This window comes from Scylla paramamosain, chromosome 40 (assembly GCF_035594125.1).
Source record: "Scylla paramamosain isolate STU-SP2022 chromosome 40, ASM3559412v1, whole genome shotgun sequence".
NCBI lineage: Eukaryota > Metazoa > Arthropoda > Malacostraca > Decapoda > Portunidae > Scylla > Scylla paramamosain.
Genome location: NC_087190.1, coordinates 5,151,046 through 5,168,000, shown reverse-complemented (window position 1 = coordinate 5,168,000; position 16,955 = coordinate 5,151,046). Strand labels below are relative to the sequence as shown.

The 16,955-nt window shown below is 42.7% G+C and overlaps 2 protein-coding genes across 6 annotated transcripts in view; one reads left to right on the top strand and one right to left on the bottom strand.

Annotated features, from left to right (window-relative positions):
* The window catches only part of LOC135092751 (CCAAT/enhancer-binding protein zeta-like), a 19,855-nt gene extending 7,613 nt beyond the window's left edge, over positions 1 to 12,242 (top strand). The window contains exons 8-17 of the mRNA XM_063991421.1: positions 3,540 to 3,748; positions 4,578 to 4,725; positions 5,624 to 6,232; positions 7,031 to 7,190; positions 7,604 to 7,736; positions 8,264 to 8,457; positions 9,140 to 9,358; positions 9,544 to 9,599; positions 10,861 to 11,038; positions 11,968 to 12,242. Coding sequence (XP_063847491.1) covers positions 3,540 to 3,748; positions 4,578 to 4,725; positions 5,624 to 6,232; positions 7,031 to 7,190; positions 7,604 to 7,736; positions 8,264 to 8,457; positions 9,140 to 9,358; positions 9,544 to 9,599; positions 10,861 to 11,038; positions 11,968 to 12,227 — 2,166 coding nt within the window. The 3' untranslated portion in view covers positions 12,228 to 12,242. The remainder of the gene's footprint in view (positions 1 to 3,539; positions 3,749 to 4,577; positions 4,726 to 5,623; positions 6,233 to 7,030; positions 7,191 to 7,603; positions 7,737 to 8,263; positions 8,458 to 9,139; positions 9,359 to 9,543; positions 9,600 to 10,860; positions 11,039 to 11,967) is intronic.
* A 310-nt stretch (positions 12,243 to 12,552) lies between these two features.
* LOC135092753 (LYR motif-containing protein 1-like) lies at positions 12,553 to 16,665 on the bottom strand. 5 transcript variants are annotated; one of them, XM_063991430.1, is made up of 3 exons: positions 16,546 to 16,665; positions 13,848 to 14,069; positions 12,553 to 13,440 (listed from the first exon to the last, which is right to left on the bottom strand). In XM_063991430.1, the coding sequence occupies exons 2-3, from the start codon at positions 14,059 to 14,061 to the stop codon at positions 13,298 to 13,300; spliced, it is 357 nt and encodes a 118-aa protein (XP_063847500.1). In that variant the 5' UTR covers positions 14,062 to 14,069; positions 16,546 to 16,665; the 3' UTR covers positions 12,553 to 13,297. The 5 variants fall into 5 exon arrangements, with proteins under 5 accessions (XP_063847500.1, XP_063847499.1, XP_063847498.1 ...); XM_063991429.1 differs by having other exon boundaries at positions 16,507 to 16,654; XM_063991428.1 differs by having other exon boundaries at positions 13,848 to 14,181; positions 16,417 to 16,600.
* Between the last annotated feature and the right edge of the window lie 290 nt (positions 16,666 to 16,955).

Here is a 16,955-nt window from a genome sequence, read left to right as displayed (position 1 = left end):
TCCTTCCTTCCTTCTGCATTCATCTTATTTTTTCTTTTGCCTTCCTTCCTTCCTTCCTTCCCTTCTCTTCTCTTCTCTTCTCTTCTCTTCCCTTCCCTTCCCTTCCCTTCCTTTCCCTTCCCTTCCCTTCCCTTCCCTTCATTCATTCATTCATTCATTCATTCATTCATTCATTCATTCATTCCTTTCCAGTAGACACCTGCCGAAACGATAATTACTCCCAGTGAGGTCTAAAGCACTGTTCAGGGGGTGCTGTGAACTTATCATTAAACCCAGCTGTGACCTCACTGAACGTTTCCCTTTGTGTCTCACAACACAAGGGGGTAGTCACAGCCTGCCCTCTAAAGACAACTCTCTTCCTCCACACAAAACTACAAGCACCTAATAACACACACACCCTTCACTCAAAAAATTTTAAAATCATGGCGACTCCTACACCAGCCTCGGAGTCCCCATCTGGGGAGGGGACCATAAATGTCCCCAGGTCGGACTGCCTTTCCGTTGACGACCCTAAGTGTCTTGACACCCCCCTCAACTTTTTCTTCATTAACTTCTGCAACATTCGCGGTCTAAGATCTAATTTTCAATCTGTAGAACACCACCTCTCCTCTTCTAAACCTCATCTTCTTTTCCTCACTGAAACTCAGGTGTCTGAGGCAACTGACAGTAGCCCCTTTTCTGTTCCCTCCTACTTTCTCTATCCTCATTTTCGATCCAAAGCTGGATGCTGCGTTTATGTGCGCAATGACTTAACCTGCTCTCGTGCCCACGCTCTTGAATCTTCCGAGTTTTCCACCATCTGGCTACGACTACAGAGTCATTCTCATACTAAATTTATCTGTGCTGTATACCTCTCTCCTAACTCCTCTGACTATAAGAAATTCTTTGACTACTTAACTTCCAAAGTGGAGCACATTCTGACCCTCTTCCCTTTTGCAGAGATCTCCATTCTTGGAGACTTCAATGTTCACCACCAGCTTTGGCTTTCCTCTCCCTTCACTGACCATCCTGGTGAACTAGCCTACAACTTTGCTATCCTCCACGACCTAGAGCAATTGGTGCAACACCCTACTCGTATTCCTGACCGTCTTGGAGATACGCCCAACATTCTTGACCTTTTCCTGACCTCTAATCCTTCTGCTTATGCTGTCACCCTTTCTTCTCCGTTGGGCTCCTCCGATCACAATCTCATATCTTTATCTTGTCCTATCACTCCAATCCCTCCTCAGGATCCCCCTAAGCGAAGGTGCCTCTGGCGTTTTGCCTCTGCTAGTTGGGGGGACCTGAGGCGGTATTTTGCTGATTTTCCTTGGAATGACTACTGCTTCCGTGTCAGAGACCCGTCTTTGTGTGCTGAGCGCATAACAGAGGTGATAGTGTCAGGCATGGAGGCGTACATTCCTCACTCTTTTTCTCGTCCTAAACCTTCTAAACCTTGGTTTAACACAGCTTGTTCTCGTGCTATACATGATAGAGAGGTGGCCCACAAAAGGTACTTAAGCCTTCCTTCACCAGAATCTCACGCACTTTATATTTCTGCCCGGAACCATGCCAAGTCTGTTCTCCAACTAGCCAAAAACTCCTTCATTAACAGAAAATGTCAAAACCTTTCAAGATCTAACTCCCCTCGTGATTTCTGGCATCTAGCCAAAAATATCTCCAATAACTTTGCTTCTTCTTCTTTCCCTCCTCTACTTCAACCAGATGGCACCACTGCTATCACATCTATTTCTAAAGCTGAACTCTTTGCTCAAACCTTTGCTAAAAACTCTACCTTGGACGATTCTGGGCTTGTTCCTCCCTCTCCTCCACCCTCTGACTACTTCATGCCTCGTATTAAAATTCTTCGTAATGATGTTTTCCATGCCCTCGCTGGCCTAAACCCTCAGAAGGCTTATGGACCTGATGGGGTCCCTCCTATTGTTCTCCGAAACTGTGCCTCCGTGCTTGCACCTTGCCTAGTCAAACTCTTTCAGCTCTGTCTGTCAACATCTACCCTTCCTTCTTGCTGGAAGTTTGCCTACATTCAACCTGTTCCTAAAAAGGGTGACCGCTCTAATCCCTCAAACTACCGTCCTATTGCTTTAATTTCCTGCTTATCTAAAGTTTTTGAATCTATCCTCAACAGGAAGATTCTTAAACATCTATCACTTCACAACCTTCTATCTGATCGCCAGTATGGGTTCCGTCAAGGCCGCTCTACTGGTGATCTTCTGGCTTTCCTTACTGAGTCTTGGTCATCCTCTTTTAGAGACTTTGGTGAAACTTTTGCTGTTGCCTTGGACATATCAAAAGCCTTTGATAGAGTCTGGCACAAAGCTTTGATTTCCAAACTACCCTCCTACGGTTTCTATCCTTCTCTCTGTAACTTCATCTCAAGTTTCCTTTCTGACCGTTCTATTGCTGCTGTGGTAGACGGTCACTGTTCTTCTCCTAAATCTATTAACAGTGGTGTTCCTCAGGGTTCTGTCCTGTCACCCACTCTCTTCTTATTATTCATTAATGATCTTCTAAACCAAACTTCTTGTCCTATCCACTCCTATGCTGATGATACCACCCTGCACTTTTCCACGTCTTTTCATAGACGTCCAACCCTTCAGGAGGTAAACATATCACGCAGGGAAGCCACAGAACGCCTGACTTCTGATCTTTCTAAAATTTCTGATTGGGGCAGAGCAAACTTGGTATTGTTCAATGCCTCAAAAACTCAATTCCTCCATCTATCAACTCGACACAATCTTCCAGACAACTATCCCCTCTTCTTCAATGACACTCAACTGTCCCCCTCTTCTACACTGAACATCCTCGGTCTGTCCTTTACTTATAATCTGAACTGGAAACTTCACATCTCATCTCTAGCTAAAACAGCTTCTATGAAGTTAGGTGTTCTGAGACGTCTCCGCCAGTTTTTCTCACCCCCCCAGCTGCTAACTCTGTACAAGGGCCTTATCCGTCCATGTATGGAGTATGCTTCACATGTCTGGGGGGGTTCCACTCATACTGCTGTTCTAGACAGGGTGGAATCAAAAGCTTTTCGTCTCATCAACTCCTCTCCTCTAACTGACTGTCTTCAGCCTCTCTCTCACCGCCACAATGTTGCATCTCTAGCTGTCTTCTACCGCTATTTTCATGCTAACTGCTCTTCTGATCTTGCTAACTGCATGCCTCCCCTCCTTCCGCGGCCTCGCTGCACAAGACTTTCTTCTTTCTCTCACTCCTATTCTGTCCACCTCTCTAACGCAAGAGTTAACCAGTATTCTCAATCATTCATCCCTTTCTCTGGTAAACTCTGGAACTCCTTGCCTGCTTCTGTATTTCCACCTTCCTATGACTTGAATTCCTTCAAGAGGGAGGTTTCAAGACACTTATCCACCAATTTTTGACCACTGCTTTGACCCTTTTAGGGACTGGCATTTCAGTGGGCATTTTTTTTTATTAGATTTTTGTTGCCCTTGGCCAGTTTCCTTCCTACATAAAAAAAAAAAAAAAAAAAAAAAAAACACCCACCTACTCACTCCCTGCCTCACACACACACACAGGGGGAGGTGGACACAAGGCTCATGTCGGCACTGCTGCGTGGGCTGAACCGAGCCTTCCCATACTCCGGCATGGGGGGCGCAGCACTGGAGGAGCAGTTGGGCACCCTCTTCAAGCTGTGCCACATGGTCAACTTCAACATCGCCACCCAAGCACTGCAGCTGGTCTATCAAGTCCTGTGCAGCACCAACGAGGGACAGATATCAGATAGGTGTGTGTGTGTGTGTGTGTGTGTGTGTGTGTGTGTGTGTGTGTGTGTGTGTGTGTGTGTGTGTGTGTGCGTTTGTAAGAGGGACACTAGCTTGAGGCAACAAAAGGAATGGGAAAAAAAGGCCCACTGAGGTGCCAGTCCCTAAAGAAAGGTCATTAAGTATCCCTTGTAAGGAACACTGATACTGTACCACCATGCTGCTCTCTCACTCACACTGTTCCTGCCACTCATGCTGTTGTATCTTCCACTTCATTTATTATCACTCTCACTACAGCCTGACAATCACAAAAACACCCCCAAAACTCTATTAACTTCCTTTATACCCTATTAAACTCTTGAAAATCCCAATAATGTCCATGTGCTACCGTATCAGTTAACACCACTACAATAACAAGAACACCCTTGTCTTAGGTTAGCAAGGATTCTGCACTTTTAACAGACTCTCCCTGAAGGTAATGAAGTTTTGTATGATTACACTGATACTTTAGGATGCCCTTCACTCTCATCATCTCTCTCTTCACTCTCATCATCTCTCCTCTTCACTCTCATCGTCTCTCCTTCTCTTCACTCCCATCATCTCTCCTCTTCACTCTCATCATCTCTCCTTTACTTCACTCCCATCATGTCTCCTTCTCTTCACTCTCATCATCTCTCCTCTTCACCCCCATCATCTCTCCTTTTCTTCATTCTCATCATGTCTCCTTCTCTTCACTCTCATCATCTCCCCTCCTATTCACCTTCATCATCTCTCCTCCTCCCCCTCATCATGTCTCCTTCTCTTCCCCCCCATCATCACTCCTCCATAACCAGCCTCTCCTCCCCCTGTCAGGTTCTACCAGGTGTTGTACCGGTGCCTGCAGGACCCTCTGTTTGGCACGGCGGCAGGCACCACAGCCTTCCTCAACCTGGTGTACAAGGCCCTCAGCAGTGACACATCTGATCCCCGCACCCTGGCCTTTTGCAAGCGACTTCTGCAGGTGTGTGGGAAGCAGCTCGGCTGTCTGCAGGAGGAGCATCTTGAAACCTCCATCTTGAGAGAGTTTAAGTCATAGGGAGTTTCAGTGTTTACCAGGAGAGGGATGAAAGATTGAGAATACTGGTTGACTCTTGCATTACAGAGGTGGACAGAATAGGGTGAGAGAAGGTGGAGTGTTGTATTGGTGATGACTCCTGTAGGTTGTGGTTAGGTTAGCTGGTTATCTGCAGGTGAGGGGTTGAAGTTGTGACCATTGACAGTTGAATGCTTCCTTTCTGCTCACTCTGCCACCTGTTCTGTGTCACTCTGTTGTGGCGTCATTCTACTTCATTCTTGCTTTATCGTCATTCCACACCCACTGTTCCTCTTTGTAGTTATTATTCTCCTACACTTTTCCTCTACATTATCATCTTCCTTCTTCATTCTTCCTCTACATTTTTGTAATTCCACATTATTCTCCCTTAGTATCATCATTCCATATCACTCTTCTACATCACTATCATCATTTTTCATCATTCTTCCTCTATACAACCATCTTTCTACATCACTATCCTTATATTATCATCATTCTACTTCATTCTTCAATATACATACATACATACATACATATATAAATCATATTTTTTTCCTTTTTTCTCTTTGCTCATCATCTCTTCCTCCTTTTGCTTCTCTTCATCAACATCTATATTTTCTTTATTCTCTCCTTTACATCCTCCTCCTTCTTCTTACCCTTTCCTTTCCATCCATTTCATATATATTTTCTGTTTTCTTCTTTTTCCTTTTGATGTTTTTGTTGGTGTTGTTGTTCTTTTCGTTCTTCTACACTATTTCTACACCACTATTCATTACCATCACCACTACACCCTTCACTACCATCGTTCCTCCTCGTCTTCCCCCAGGTGAGCCAGTACCAGGGGCCTGCCGTGGCCTGTGGGGTGCTGTACCTGGTCTCAGAGGTGGTGAAAGAGAGGCCGTCCCTGGCACACTCCCTCTCCACCCTCCTCCGTGCCCCCCCCTCTGGCCCTGGCGAGCTGGAGGACGACCTTGAGGTGTTCCCTGATGTGGAGGATGAGGATGTGAAGGAAAGTGATTTGGATGAGAATGAAGACTTGGATGATGAGGGAGAGGAAGATATAAAGGAAGGTGATTTGGATAAGGAAGAGGAAGGGAGTGAGGAGAAGGAAGTGATGAGGGTGAAGGAAGAGGACGTGAAGGATGATGAAACGGACGTGAAACAAGAACAGATGGACGAGGAAGATGACAAAAACAGCGACATCATTGAAATCAAGAAGGAAAAAGGTGATGATGATTTAAACACCACCACCGTCACCACCACAGAGGACACCAAGCCAGCCTTCACCACTACATCCTCCTGGCACCACCTCTTGAACCCTGGTGGTGTAGGGGGTGGGGGGGTGAGTCACAGGGTGCAGTACGACCCCCACCACAGGAACCCCCTCTACTGTGGTGCCCAGTACTCCTCTTTGTGGGAACTGGGGTACCTCAAGGTGAGAGAGAGAGAGAGAGAGAGAGAGAGAGAGAGAATGGGGGGATAGAGGTGTATTGAAGAGTGTGTGTGTTTGTGTGTGTGTGTTTTATTTCCATAGTTATTGTTGTTTAGTTGTTTGTTGGTGAGAAAAATTATGTTTATTGTTGATTTGAAGGTTAATGATAAATATTTAAGTCTTGTTTCTCTTTATTATTATTTTTTTTGTGTGGTTTTTATTTTTATTTTTTTTTTGTTCTTTGTTTTAGTGGGGTTTTTTATTTATTCATTTATTTATTTATTTATTTATTTATTTATTTATTTATTTTATTTTATTTTATTTCAATGGGAGAGATTTTGTTTAAGAAGGCTTTGGTGAGATATAAAAGAGAGACAGAGAGAGAGAGAAAGAAGTGGAAAACTATAGAAACTTTTCTTCTTCCTTTCATCTACTCTTCCTTTCCCTTTCTCTCACCCCTTACATTCTCTTCCCCCTTTAAAATTCCCCTCCATCACCCCTCTCCCCTTTAAAACTTCCCCTTTTCTACTCCTTCACCCCTTCAAAACTCCCTTTCACTTCAAAATTTCCCTTTCATCATCTCTTACCCATCACCCTTTCAATACCCTTTCCTCTCACCCCTCCCCTTTCAAAATATCCCTTTTCTACCCTTTCACCCTTTCAAAACTCCCATTCTATCACCTCATCCCTTTCAAAAACACCATTTTCTCTCACTCCTCCCCATTTCAAAACCCCCTGTTTCACCCCTCACCCCTCTCACTACCTTATCCTCTCACCCATCACCCCTCTTGCACTCCACAGGCACACTTCCACCCCTCCGTCGCAGTGTTTGCCAGCCGGGTGTTGGAGGGGCAACCGGTGGAGTACTCTGGTGACCCACTCCAGGACTTCACCCTCATCAGGTTCCTTGATAGATTTGTCTACCGTAACCCCAAGAAGATGGCCAGCATGGGGAAAGATAGTGAGTGGGGGGGATGGTGTTGGGGTGGAAGGTGGGGGTATGGGGGGTTGTGTGTGGTGGAGGATGTTGTGGGGTTGTGGGTGGGAGTGGTATAGTGTGGTGGTGGTATGTGCTTGAATGGTGGTTGTGAAGAATGTTGGGGGGGAAGAGAGAGAGAGAGAGAAACATCCTTGAACATCCCAACAGCTTTCTCTTGAACCTGTTAAAAGTGTAAAATTCTTGTCAAACTAAAAACATAACCACAAAAACACCTTTGAAAACCCTAACAAGCTCTGCTAGATCCTTCCAACTTCACTATAACCACAAAAATACCCTTGAAAACCCAATAACTTCCACTAGAGATACCAAAACAATAACACAACCCAATACCAAACCATACCCATACAATCCCCATACCCCATTGCCTCCCCTAGGTGCGGGTGGGGACGTGCTGGGGCGCCGCAACCAGTACGTGCCGCAGGGGGTTCGTGGCATTGCCGTGAACACTGAGGAGTTCAGTGCCCTGGAGCCCCACCAAGTGCCTGAGGATGAGGTGTTCTTCCACAGGTGAGGGTGGTGGTGATGATAGTGGAAGTAGGTGATGTTGGGGAAGAGAAGGAGGAAGAGGTTGTGTAACTGGAGGAGGAGGAGAAGATCTTGTAGAGGTGGAATTAGAAGAGGGGAAGAAGAGAAAGAGACAGAGTAAGAGGAGGAGGAGGAAGAGGTTGTGAGATAGTTAGAGGAGAAAGAGGAAGAGAAGGAAGGGGAAGAGATAGAGTAAGGGGAGAATGAGGAGGAAGAGGTTGTGAGATAGAGTCTGAAGAGGAGATAGAGGAGGAGGAGGTGGAAGAGGTTGTGTAACTGGAGGAAGAGGCTGTGATACTGAGAGAGAGGGGGAGATTAACCCTAAAAGATGAAGAGGATGAGAAAGTAGCGATGATCTAGAAAACGAGAGAGAGAGAGAGAGAGAGAATAGTTAATCAAATTTACTCTTCTTCTCCCTCACACATGTCCCTTCAGAGAGAGAGAGAGAATATTTAACCTCATTTACTCTTCCCACCCTCAGACCCATCCACCCCTTCATCCACCCACAGGTACTTCACTCAGTTCAAGGCAGGGGTGGCAAGGAAGGGTGTAGCGGGTGAGGCGGAGAGTGACAGCGATGATTCAGTGGATGACGACGAATTTGACACCTTCCTTGGCCAGGCGGATGGTAGTGGTGGTGGTGGTGACGTGGATGAGGAGATGGATTTTGCAGCTGGAGCGAAACCCAGAGGTGGTAGGAAAGGTGAGGTGGTGGTGGTGGTGGTGGTGTTGTGGTGTTGTGGTGTTTATTTGTTATTTGTTATTTTTGTTATTGTTGTATTTTAGTATTCTTATCATTATTGTTAGTTGTAGTTATAGTAGTAGTAGTAGTAACAGCAGCACCATTATTATTTTTTTAGTGATATAAATTAGTAGTAGTAGTAGTAGTAGTAGTAGTAGTAGTAGTAATAGGAGGAGGAGGTGGAGTACTTGCATTGGTAGTATGGTGGCAGTAGTAGTAGTAGTAGTAGTAGTAGTAGTAGTAGTTGTAGTAGTAGTAGTAGTAGGAGGAGGAGGAGAAAGGAAGAGGAGTATTTAAACAGGTATTAGTATCAATAGTAGTAGTAGTAATAGGAGGAGGTGGAGTACTTGCATTGGTAGTATAATAGTACTAGTAGTAGTAGTAGTAAAAGGAGGAGGTGGAGTACTTGCATTGGTAGTATAATAGTAGTAGTAGTAGTAGTAGTAGTGAAAGGAGGAGGAGGTGGAGTACTTGCATTGGTAGTACAGTAGTAGTAGTAGTAGTAGTGGTAGGAGGAGGAGGAGTATTTGAACAGGTATTAGTATCAGTAGTAGTAGTAGTAGTAGTAGTAGTAGTAGTAGTAGTAGTAGTAGTACCCATCACTAACTACCCTTTCTCTTTTTCTCTAAACCATCAACTGCAGGTCGGAAAGGCAAGGATAATGAAGGTGAAGGCGACAACAATGATGATGGTGATGACAATGCTGATGATGATGACTTTGAGGGGGGCTTTGGGAGTGATGGTGAAGGCGATGGTGATGAAATGGACTTTGGAGGAGATGGTGATGATGATGGTTTTGGTGGTGGTGGTAGTGGTGATGATGATGACTTCGGCTTTGATGAAGAAACTGCAGCATTTTCAGGTAAGGAGAGAGAGAGAGAGAGAGAGAGAGAGAAAGTTGTTTTCATTATTTCTTGTTTTCTATTTTTCATTATTTATTTTCTGGAGAGAGAGAGAGAGAGAGAGAGAGAGAGAGAGAATGTCAAGTTGAGATCTTAATTATTTCCTTTTCATTTATATTTATTTATATATTTATTTATTTTCCAGATGATGAATTCGAGGAGGGGCCGCCCAAGAAGAAGATGAAGGGGAATACAGTAGTGGTGAGTGTGAGGGGCTGAGGTGGCTAGGAGGGGCTGAAGGGGACTAGGAGGAGTTGAGGGGGCTGAAGGGGCTGGGAGGCTGGGTTGTTGGGAGGGGTGCTGAAGACAAGCTGACCACACTAGACAGCTATGGGGTGCTCAAAACATACTGTCACTTACCATCAAGACTTACTCATCAGCCATCAAGACTTACTCATCAGCCACCAAAACTTACTCATCAGCCACCAAAACTTACTCATCAGCCACCAAAACTTACTCATCAGTTACCAAAACTTACTCATCAGCCACCAAAACTTACTCATCAGTCAACAAAACTTACTCATCAGCCACCAAAACTTACTCATCAGCCACCAAAACTTACTCATCAGTCACCAAAACTTACTCATCAGTCACCAAAACTTACTCATCAGTCACCAAAACTTACTCATCAGTCACCAAAACTTACTCATCAGTCACCAAAACTTACTCATATTTACTCATCTCTCACCAAAGCTTCATCATCTCTCACTAAATCTTACTCATGTCATCTTCATGCATAAACTCACCCAGCCTTTCCTTCAAACCAACATCTCTGCTCTGAAATCAAAGGCCATGGATGACAATATGTGTGTATGCATGTATAAACAACACCATCAGAGGGAAGACTATTAAATAAAAGCACATTATGTATTAGCCAAGTATTAGATGTAAGGAAGGACCTGCATTAATCTTCAAACAAAGCAGTGAAAATCTTTACTAGTTTTATAGGTAAAGAACATAAAAATAGTCTATCTATCCATCTGTCTATCTATCTATACACCAGTCCAGCAATCCCACACAGGGCAGCGCAGACAAGGCACCACACACACACACACACACACACACACCATTCACACTCTCAGCCCCATCAGCCCCAGTATAAGGGACAGTCTCGTGGACCACTCTACTACATCACAGGAGCTTAGGCACAGCACACCTGGCCACACATACCCACAGCAAGGCCCCAAAGCACATACTGGTCTATCCCTGCCCCTTCACAATGAGACCATAAGGAGTAGAGTTAGGTTAGGCAGAGTAGGTTAGATTGAGTAGATTGGGAGATAATAATGGCAAGTATATCAGTAAATAATGATTATGTTGAGTAGATCAGTAAATAATAATGCTTAGTAGACCAGTAAATAAAAAATGTTAAATAGATGAGTAAGTAATAATGAGTAAAGCAGTAAATAAAGTCAAGTAGCTCAGTAAATAATAATCATGCCTAATACATTGTGTGCCTCAGGGGAAGAAAGGCAAGAAGCAGAAGCAGCGCTGGGCGGAGGAGGGTGACGGGGACAAGGAGGGTCTGGGGGCCATGTTTGCCAGCGCGGAGAGCTTTGCACACCTGCTGGAGGAGAACGAGGGTGCTGGTGACCCTGGCAGTGGCACCTCCCAGGCACTGGCCAACAGGGACCGTGCACGTGAGTCTTGCTGGTGGTGGTGATGGTGGTGGTGGTTGTTGTTGTTGTTGTTGTTTTCTTTTTGGTTTTGGTGATGATGGTCTTCTTGGTTTTGTTGTTGTGTTGTTCAGAATTGCCTTGGTTGTTGTTAGTGGTGTTGTTGTTCTTTTGTGTTTTGGTGGTGTTGTAGTAGTTATTTTGTTCGGAATTACCATGATTGTTGTTGTTATTTTGTTGTTCAAAATTGCCATGATTGTTGTTGGTGGTGGTTGTGGTGGTGGTGGTATTCTTGTTATTGTTGTTCATCTTCTTTGTTGTTGTTGTTATTGCTGTTGTTCAGAAGTGCCATGTTTCTCCCTCATTTGTTCTCATATTTGTCATTGTTATTTTTATCTATTTATTATTATTATTGTTTTTTTTTCTTTTTTCCTTTTTTTTTCATTAAGAAACAAAGAGGAGAATGTGAGTGCTCTCTTTTATTCTCATTTCTCTCATATTTCTATTGCCTTTCTCCTCGTCTCTTTCTTATAATACAATTAAAATCACTAACACAGGTATTTTAGATTTTCTTTCTCTTCTAACCTTCACTTGTGTCACTTTCGTGGTATAAGAATTCTCCTATGTATGAATTTTCATGATCTATTTATTTATCTTTTTTTTTATTATTTATTAATTACTGTGTTGTATTTTTATTATATTTTGTAGTTATAATTTTATTGTGAAAAATTAGCATTTCTAGATTAGTTACTGTTTTTTATTACTCATCTCTTTCCTGTTGTTTTTTATAATCACTTTATTATTATTGTCATTATTATTATTATTATTATTATTATTATTATTATTATTATTATTATTATTATTATTATTATTCATGAAACAAATCACCACTTCTTTCTCCACCTCCTGCTCCTCCACCTCCTACCACTCATCCTCACCTGTTTCTTCCGCAGATGCCAAGCAGCTCACATGGGAGGTGGAGAGGGACCGGAAGATGAAGGAACAGAACTGGCGGGGCAAGAGGACGGGCCCGAGGAGAGGGGGAGGGAAGGGGCAGGGGATGGGGCCCAGGAGAGGGGGAGGGGCAGGGGCCAAGAAGATGGGGGGAGGGGCAGGGGCCAAGAAGATGGGGGGAGTGGGGTTCAAGAGGTCAAGGGGAGGGGCTAAGAGAGGTGGTGGGAATATGAGGGGAAAGAGGGGAAGGAAATATTAAAGTGGGTTGTTTTTTTGTAGATTTTTTTGTAAGTTAATAAAGTTGATGAATGATTTTCTTTTTTTCACTTTTGTATAACACTTTTTTTTTTTTACATACTAATGAGAAAACTCTAACCTTGTATATGCTTGAGTGATGAAAAGCAAAACTGTGTAAATTAATTTTTCCACCTGATGATTAATAATTTTCCATACTGTCAAAATAGTTAAGGTTTTTCTTTTTCTTCTTTTCATGCACTTCTTATACCATTTCTTACACCAAGTTAGAGTTTCCCCAATAGTACAAATGCAAGAGAGAGAGACAGAGAGAGAAAAAAAACAACAGATCAAAATATATACATCTTTATTTACTATGAAGTACACTTAACTCCCCAGTCACTCATATGAAGAGGCATTCAGTGTACAAAGATAAGCACTTCTCACCATTCTATACATGACACCACTATCACCACCACCATCACCTCATACCTGCCCCTCATAACTTACTTATATACACTATTCAATACGTGACACTACCATCACCACCACCACTTGCCTCTCATGCCTTGCCACTACACACTTCACTCATGCCTCTCAAACTTCACTACTATACACACCTGCCTTCATTCACTATACACCTGCTTTTCACACTTTCACTGTACACCTGCCTTCACTTCACTATACACCACCTCCTACTTGCCTCTCACACCTTACCACTATACAACTGTTACCTGCCTCTCACCTTGACACTATACACCTGTCTTTACTACACTATACACCTGTTCTTACCTGCCTCTCACCTCCACTCTTTCACTGCAATACAAAACAATTAACAGCACTAGAGACAATGCATGAAATCTTTATAAGCATCCACAAGAAGGAACATAAACACACTCGAGATGTAAATACGAGGCAAAAATCTCAAAACCTCCTCGGCTCAAGTCTCCGTAGAGTCCTCGAAACTTTTCACTGGAAGATGCATAAAAAAAAAGCATTCATTCATGTCTATCTACACTCTCTACTTTGGTCTATTATGCAGTTTGAAGTCTTCCACGCAAACAATAACAATAAACAATAAAGATACCCCACATTCTAAGTTGGCTCAGTGTCCAGAGACTTAACATAGACAGGACGGGCACGTCTTTGTCGCTGGAGGTTCCTCTTGCCCCAGGACTTGGTAATGGTGAGGGGTGGCATGTTGACGGGACGAGGGAAGGGCGTCCGGTAGTGCAGGGCTGCCAGGGGAAAGGAGGGGTGTTAGGGAGGGTTAGCTCACTACCTCTGCTTCATTAAGAGTCTTGTTGCAATATTTCATGCTGATCTCAATTTTACTGCCTAGATTGTGAGGATGTAAGTCTATATAGAAACTTTTTAGAAGACCCACAGACACAGCTCACTGGGAACAGCATTGCACTCCCAGCCACTCAATAAAGCCACAAGACACTGCCCACTCACCAGCAATACCTCTACACACCCACCCACTCAGCAACAAAGCCACAAGACACACTGCCCACTCACCAGCAATGCCTCTACATTCCCACCAACTCCGTAACAGCAAGAGACACATACAAGGCCCAATCACCAGGGAACACCACTACACCTCATCCAAAGCCACAAGCCCCACACCCACCCACCTACTCACCAATCTCAAGCCGTGACTCAGCCTCCACCAGACACTCCCTGATGGTGGCGGAATCCGTGAGGTGCTGGTTAGCTCGGAAAAGAGTGCGCGCCTCCGCCAAGATGTACTGCCGCTCCTCCTGGGTGTGTGCCGGCTCCAGGGCCTCCCACCGCCGCCCGACACGCAAGATGTGGCGGTAGACGGACAATACTTGTCGCCGCAGCCCCTCAGCCATTTAGGTGCCTGGGGAGGTTTATTGTTGTTACAGGGAGGTCTTGGTTCATGACAGTCTCAACTGCTGCTCAGTGGTCACAATGCTGGCCATGCTTGTCTTCTGCTTGTACATTCCTGTTGGCTGTTTTTTTTTGTTACTGATTTATGCCACTATTTTTTTTATTTATTGTATTTTTGTTATTGATTTATTCTATTATTTATTTATTTATTTACAGTCATGTGTTCTATTGATCATTATTACTATTATTATTATTATCATTATTATTATTATTATTATTATTATTATTATTATTATTATTATTACTTTTCTGCCCATTCCTTGGGGGTTTTATTATTGTTATTATTACATATAATAATCATTTATTATTATTATATATTACTATTATTATTACTACCACTACTAGTACTACTACTACTACTACTACTGCTACTGCTATTATTATTATTATTATTATTATTATTATTTTTATTATTAGCCTTTGTCCAAGTTGTGTGGCTGATCCCCACAAAGTGAGGGCAGGAATACGTTCTCTTCTCCATGGAGGGTTAAGGGGCTGAGAGAGTGTGTGAATGAGTGTCAGTGTGAAAGTGTGTGCCTTGTCTTGGCCATCACCCTTTTTTTGTACATATGTATGTATTATCATTTATTTTTCTTTACTTTTCAAGTGAATGCCTATCAAGGAAGCTGACCAATAGGCTTACAATCATAAAAAGGGCTGAGTAATGGCTGACTTTCACAAAATACAGTAATAGAGGGAAAGATATCAGAATATCTCAACTAAGCTGACTTCCATAAAAACATAAGAAGGGCAACTGAAAAAGGCTTCTTGTACTAATCATGAACTCCCCACCCTTGCCAACCTTTCTAATACCACCTGTCTTCCCTATCCATATAATCATCTAACCCTCTCTTGAAACTACCTATTGTATTGGCGCTGACCACATGACTGCAAAGGCTATACCATGTTAGACACTCTTCCCTATCCAACTCTTTTTTTTCAAGCAGACAGAAATAAATAAAATAAAATTGATAAGCTTAAATAATGAGAGATAAATAGTGAAGTAACATTAGTGTCTTCATCCAAAGGTTGGATTAGGTTTATATTCATTCGGTCGTGGTAGACACTCTTCCCTATCCAATTCTTTTTCCGAGCAGACAAATTAATAAAATAAAAAAATTAATAAGTTCAAATAATAATAATAATAATAATAATAATATTGAAGGCACATTACCATCTTCATCTAGGGTTAGGTTAGATTTAAATTAATTCAGTTCATGCTAGACACTCTTCCCTATTATTTTTTTTTTTTCTGAGCAGCCAGAAATAATTCAATAAAACTGATAAGCTTCAATAATAAAAGAGGGATATTACGAGAATTAAGTAACATTATCACTGTCATCTGAGTATTAGGTTAGGTTTGGATTCATTTAATACATAATTACACTGTTAGTCTCTTCATTGTATGTACAAATGTATCACCATTTAAAAAGACATTGTACTTTGCCCAGAAATAAAGTCATTGTCTCAAAATCAGTAGGCTAAGGTTACTTCCATAATACCCAAATTGCTAACACCTCAGATAATTAGATAGTGAAGCTGTTCTTCCTAACCTGTCAGGTGTTAGAAAGGTGGACAGGTGGGGAGAGGTGAGGAGGCAGGGGAGAAGGTTTACCTGGCTACCCTTTTAATATGGTGAGTCAAGCAGAGAGGAAATTGCTTACGACGTACTGGGGTAGCTAACCTAACCTGTGCTGCACCAGTCCTTTGGAAGTAAAGTTAGTCAAGGGTTTGGTAGAGTGAACGACTGAGTTAGATAGGTACAGACAGTTCCACATTTGATGAAGCAGTTTTCCTATCTATACACCTAACAAAAAGCGTTTTTTTTTTTTTTTTTTACTTTGTCATCAGCTAGAGTTACTTTTGACTTAAATCTTAGTGGAGGGCTGTGTTAGGCAGGTACAGGCAGCTCCAGAACTGATGAAGCAGCTTCAGCTTTCCTATCTAAGTAACGAAAGCGGTTACTTTTTTTTTTTTTTTTTTCTATCTTCACGGCAGTTGTCATTGGCCAGAATTCCCTTTGATGTTAATTTTTGGCCTGCTTTCTTCCTCTCTCGCCCCACATAACCCTTCTCGTCCCTCTTTCCAGCCCCCATCTCTCTCTCTCTCTCTCTCTCTCTCTCTCTCTCTCTCTCTCTCAATGAAATAATGTCATAAAAATACAAGTAAAACATTATTTACGTACCTGGTGCAGAACCAACAGATAAAAACAGAGTGTATTAATGTTTTGTTAGTAAAGTAGCTTGTTTACCCCTCCAACGATTAACTAATTTTTTTTTTTCTTTTCTTTTCCTTACCTACTAAGTGTTACAAGCTCCAAGCCGTGCAGGTAAGAGTGCGGAGGCTAAAGGACAGTCAGGAAGGAGGGTATTTCTTTACAACTCTACCTAATTTTTCGTCTTTCCTCAGTTTCAAATCATTCTTACACAATTCCCTCAGCCTGCCATGCCCTTCCAGTGTTGTGTTCTTGACAATCCGGATTTTGTGCCGTTCGTAAAACTGCCAATCCAGATGTCTCTCTCTTTCTCTCTCTCTCTCTCTCTCTCTCCGGTTAGCTTTTAGTAATTGGTTTTTATTTATATCATATCTGGTATACCAATTACCCACAGTTTTGAATTAATTCTACTATTCTGCTTTGTCAGGGCCGCTTATCATTTCCTACACTTACTGAACCCCCAACATCCCTTGAGATCCATGAGAGGGAGGGTTTTATACGTTCCTTGGTTTTAACCAAGGGTTTGAACTCGTCTTGGACCTGTGTGTAAACATATACCTGTAGCTGTTTGCCATGCACAAGTTTTTAATGTCACTTTAATGTGAAGTAGCTCATGTTTGT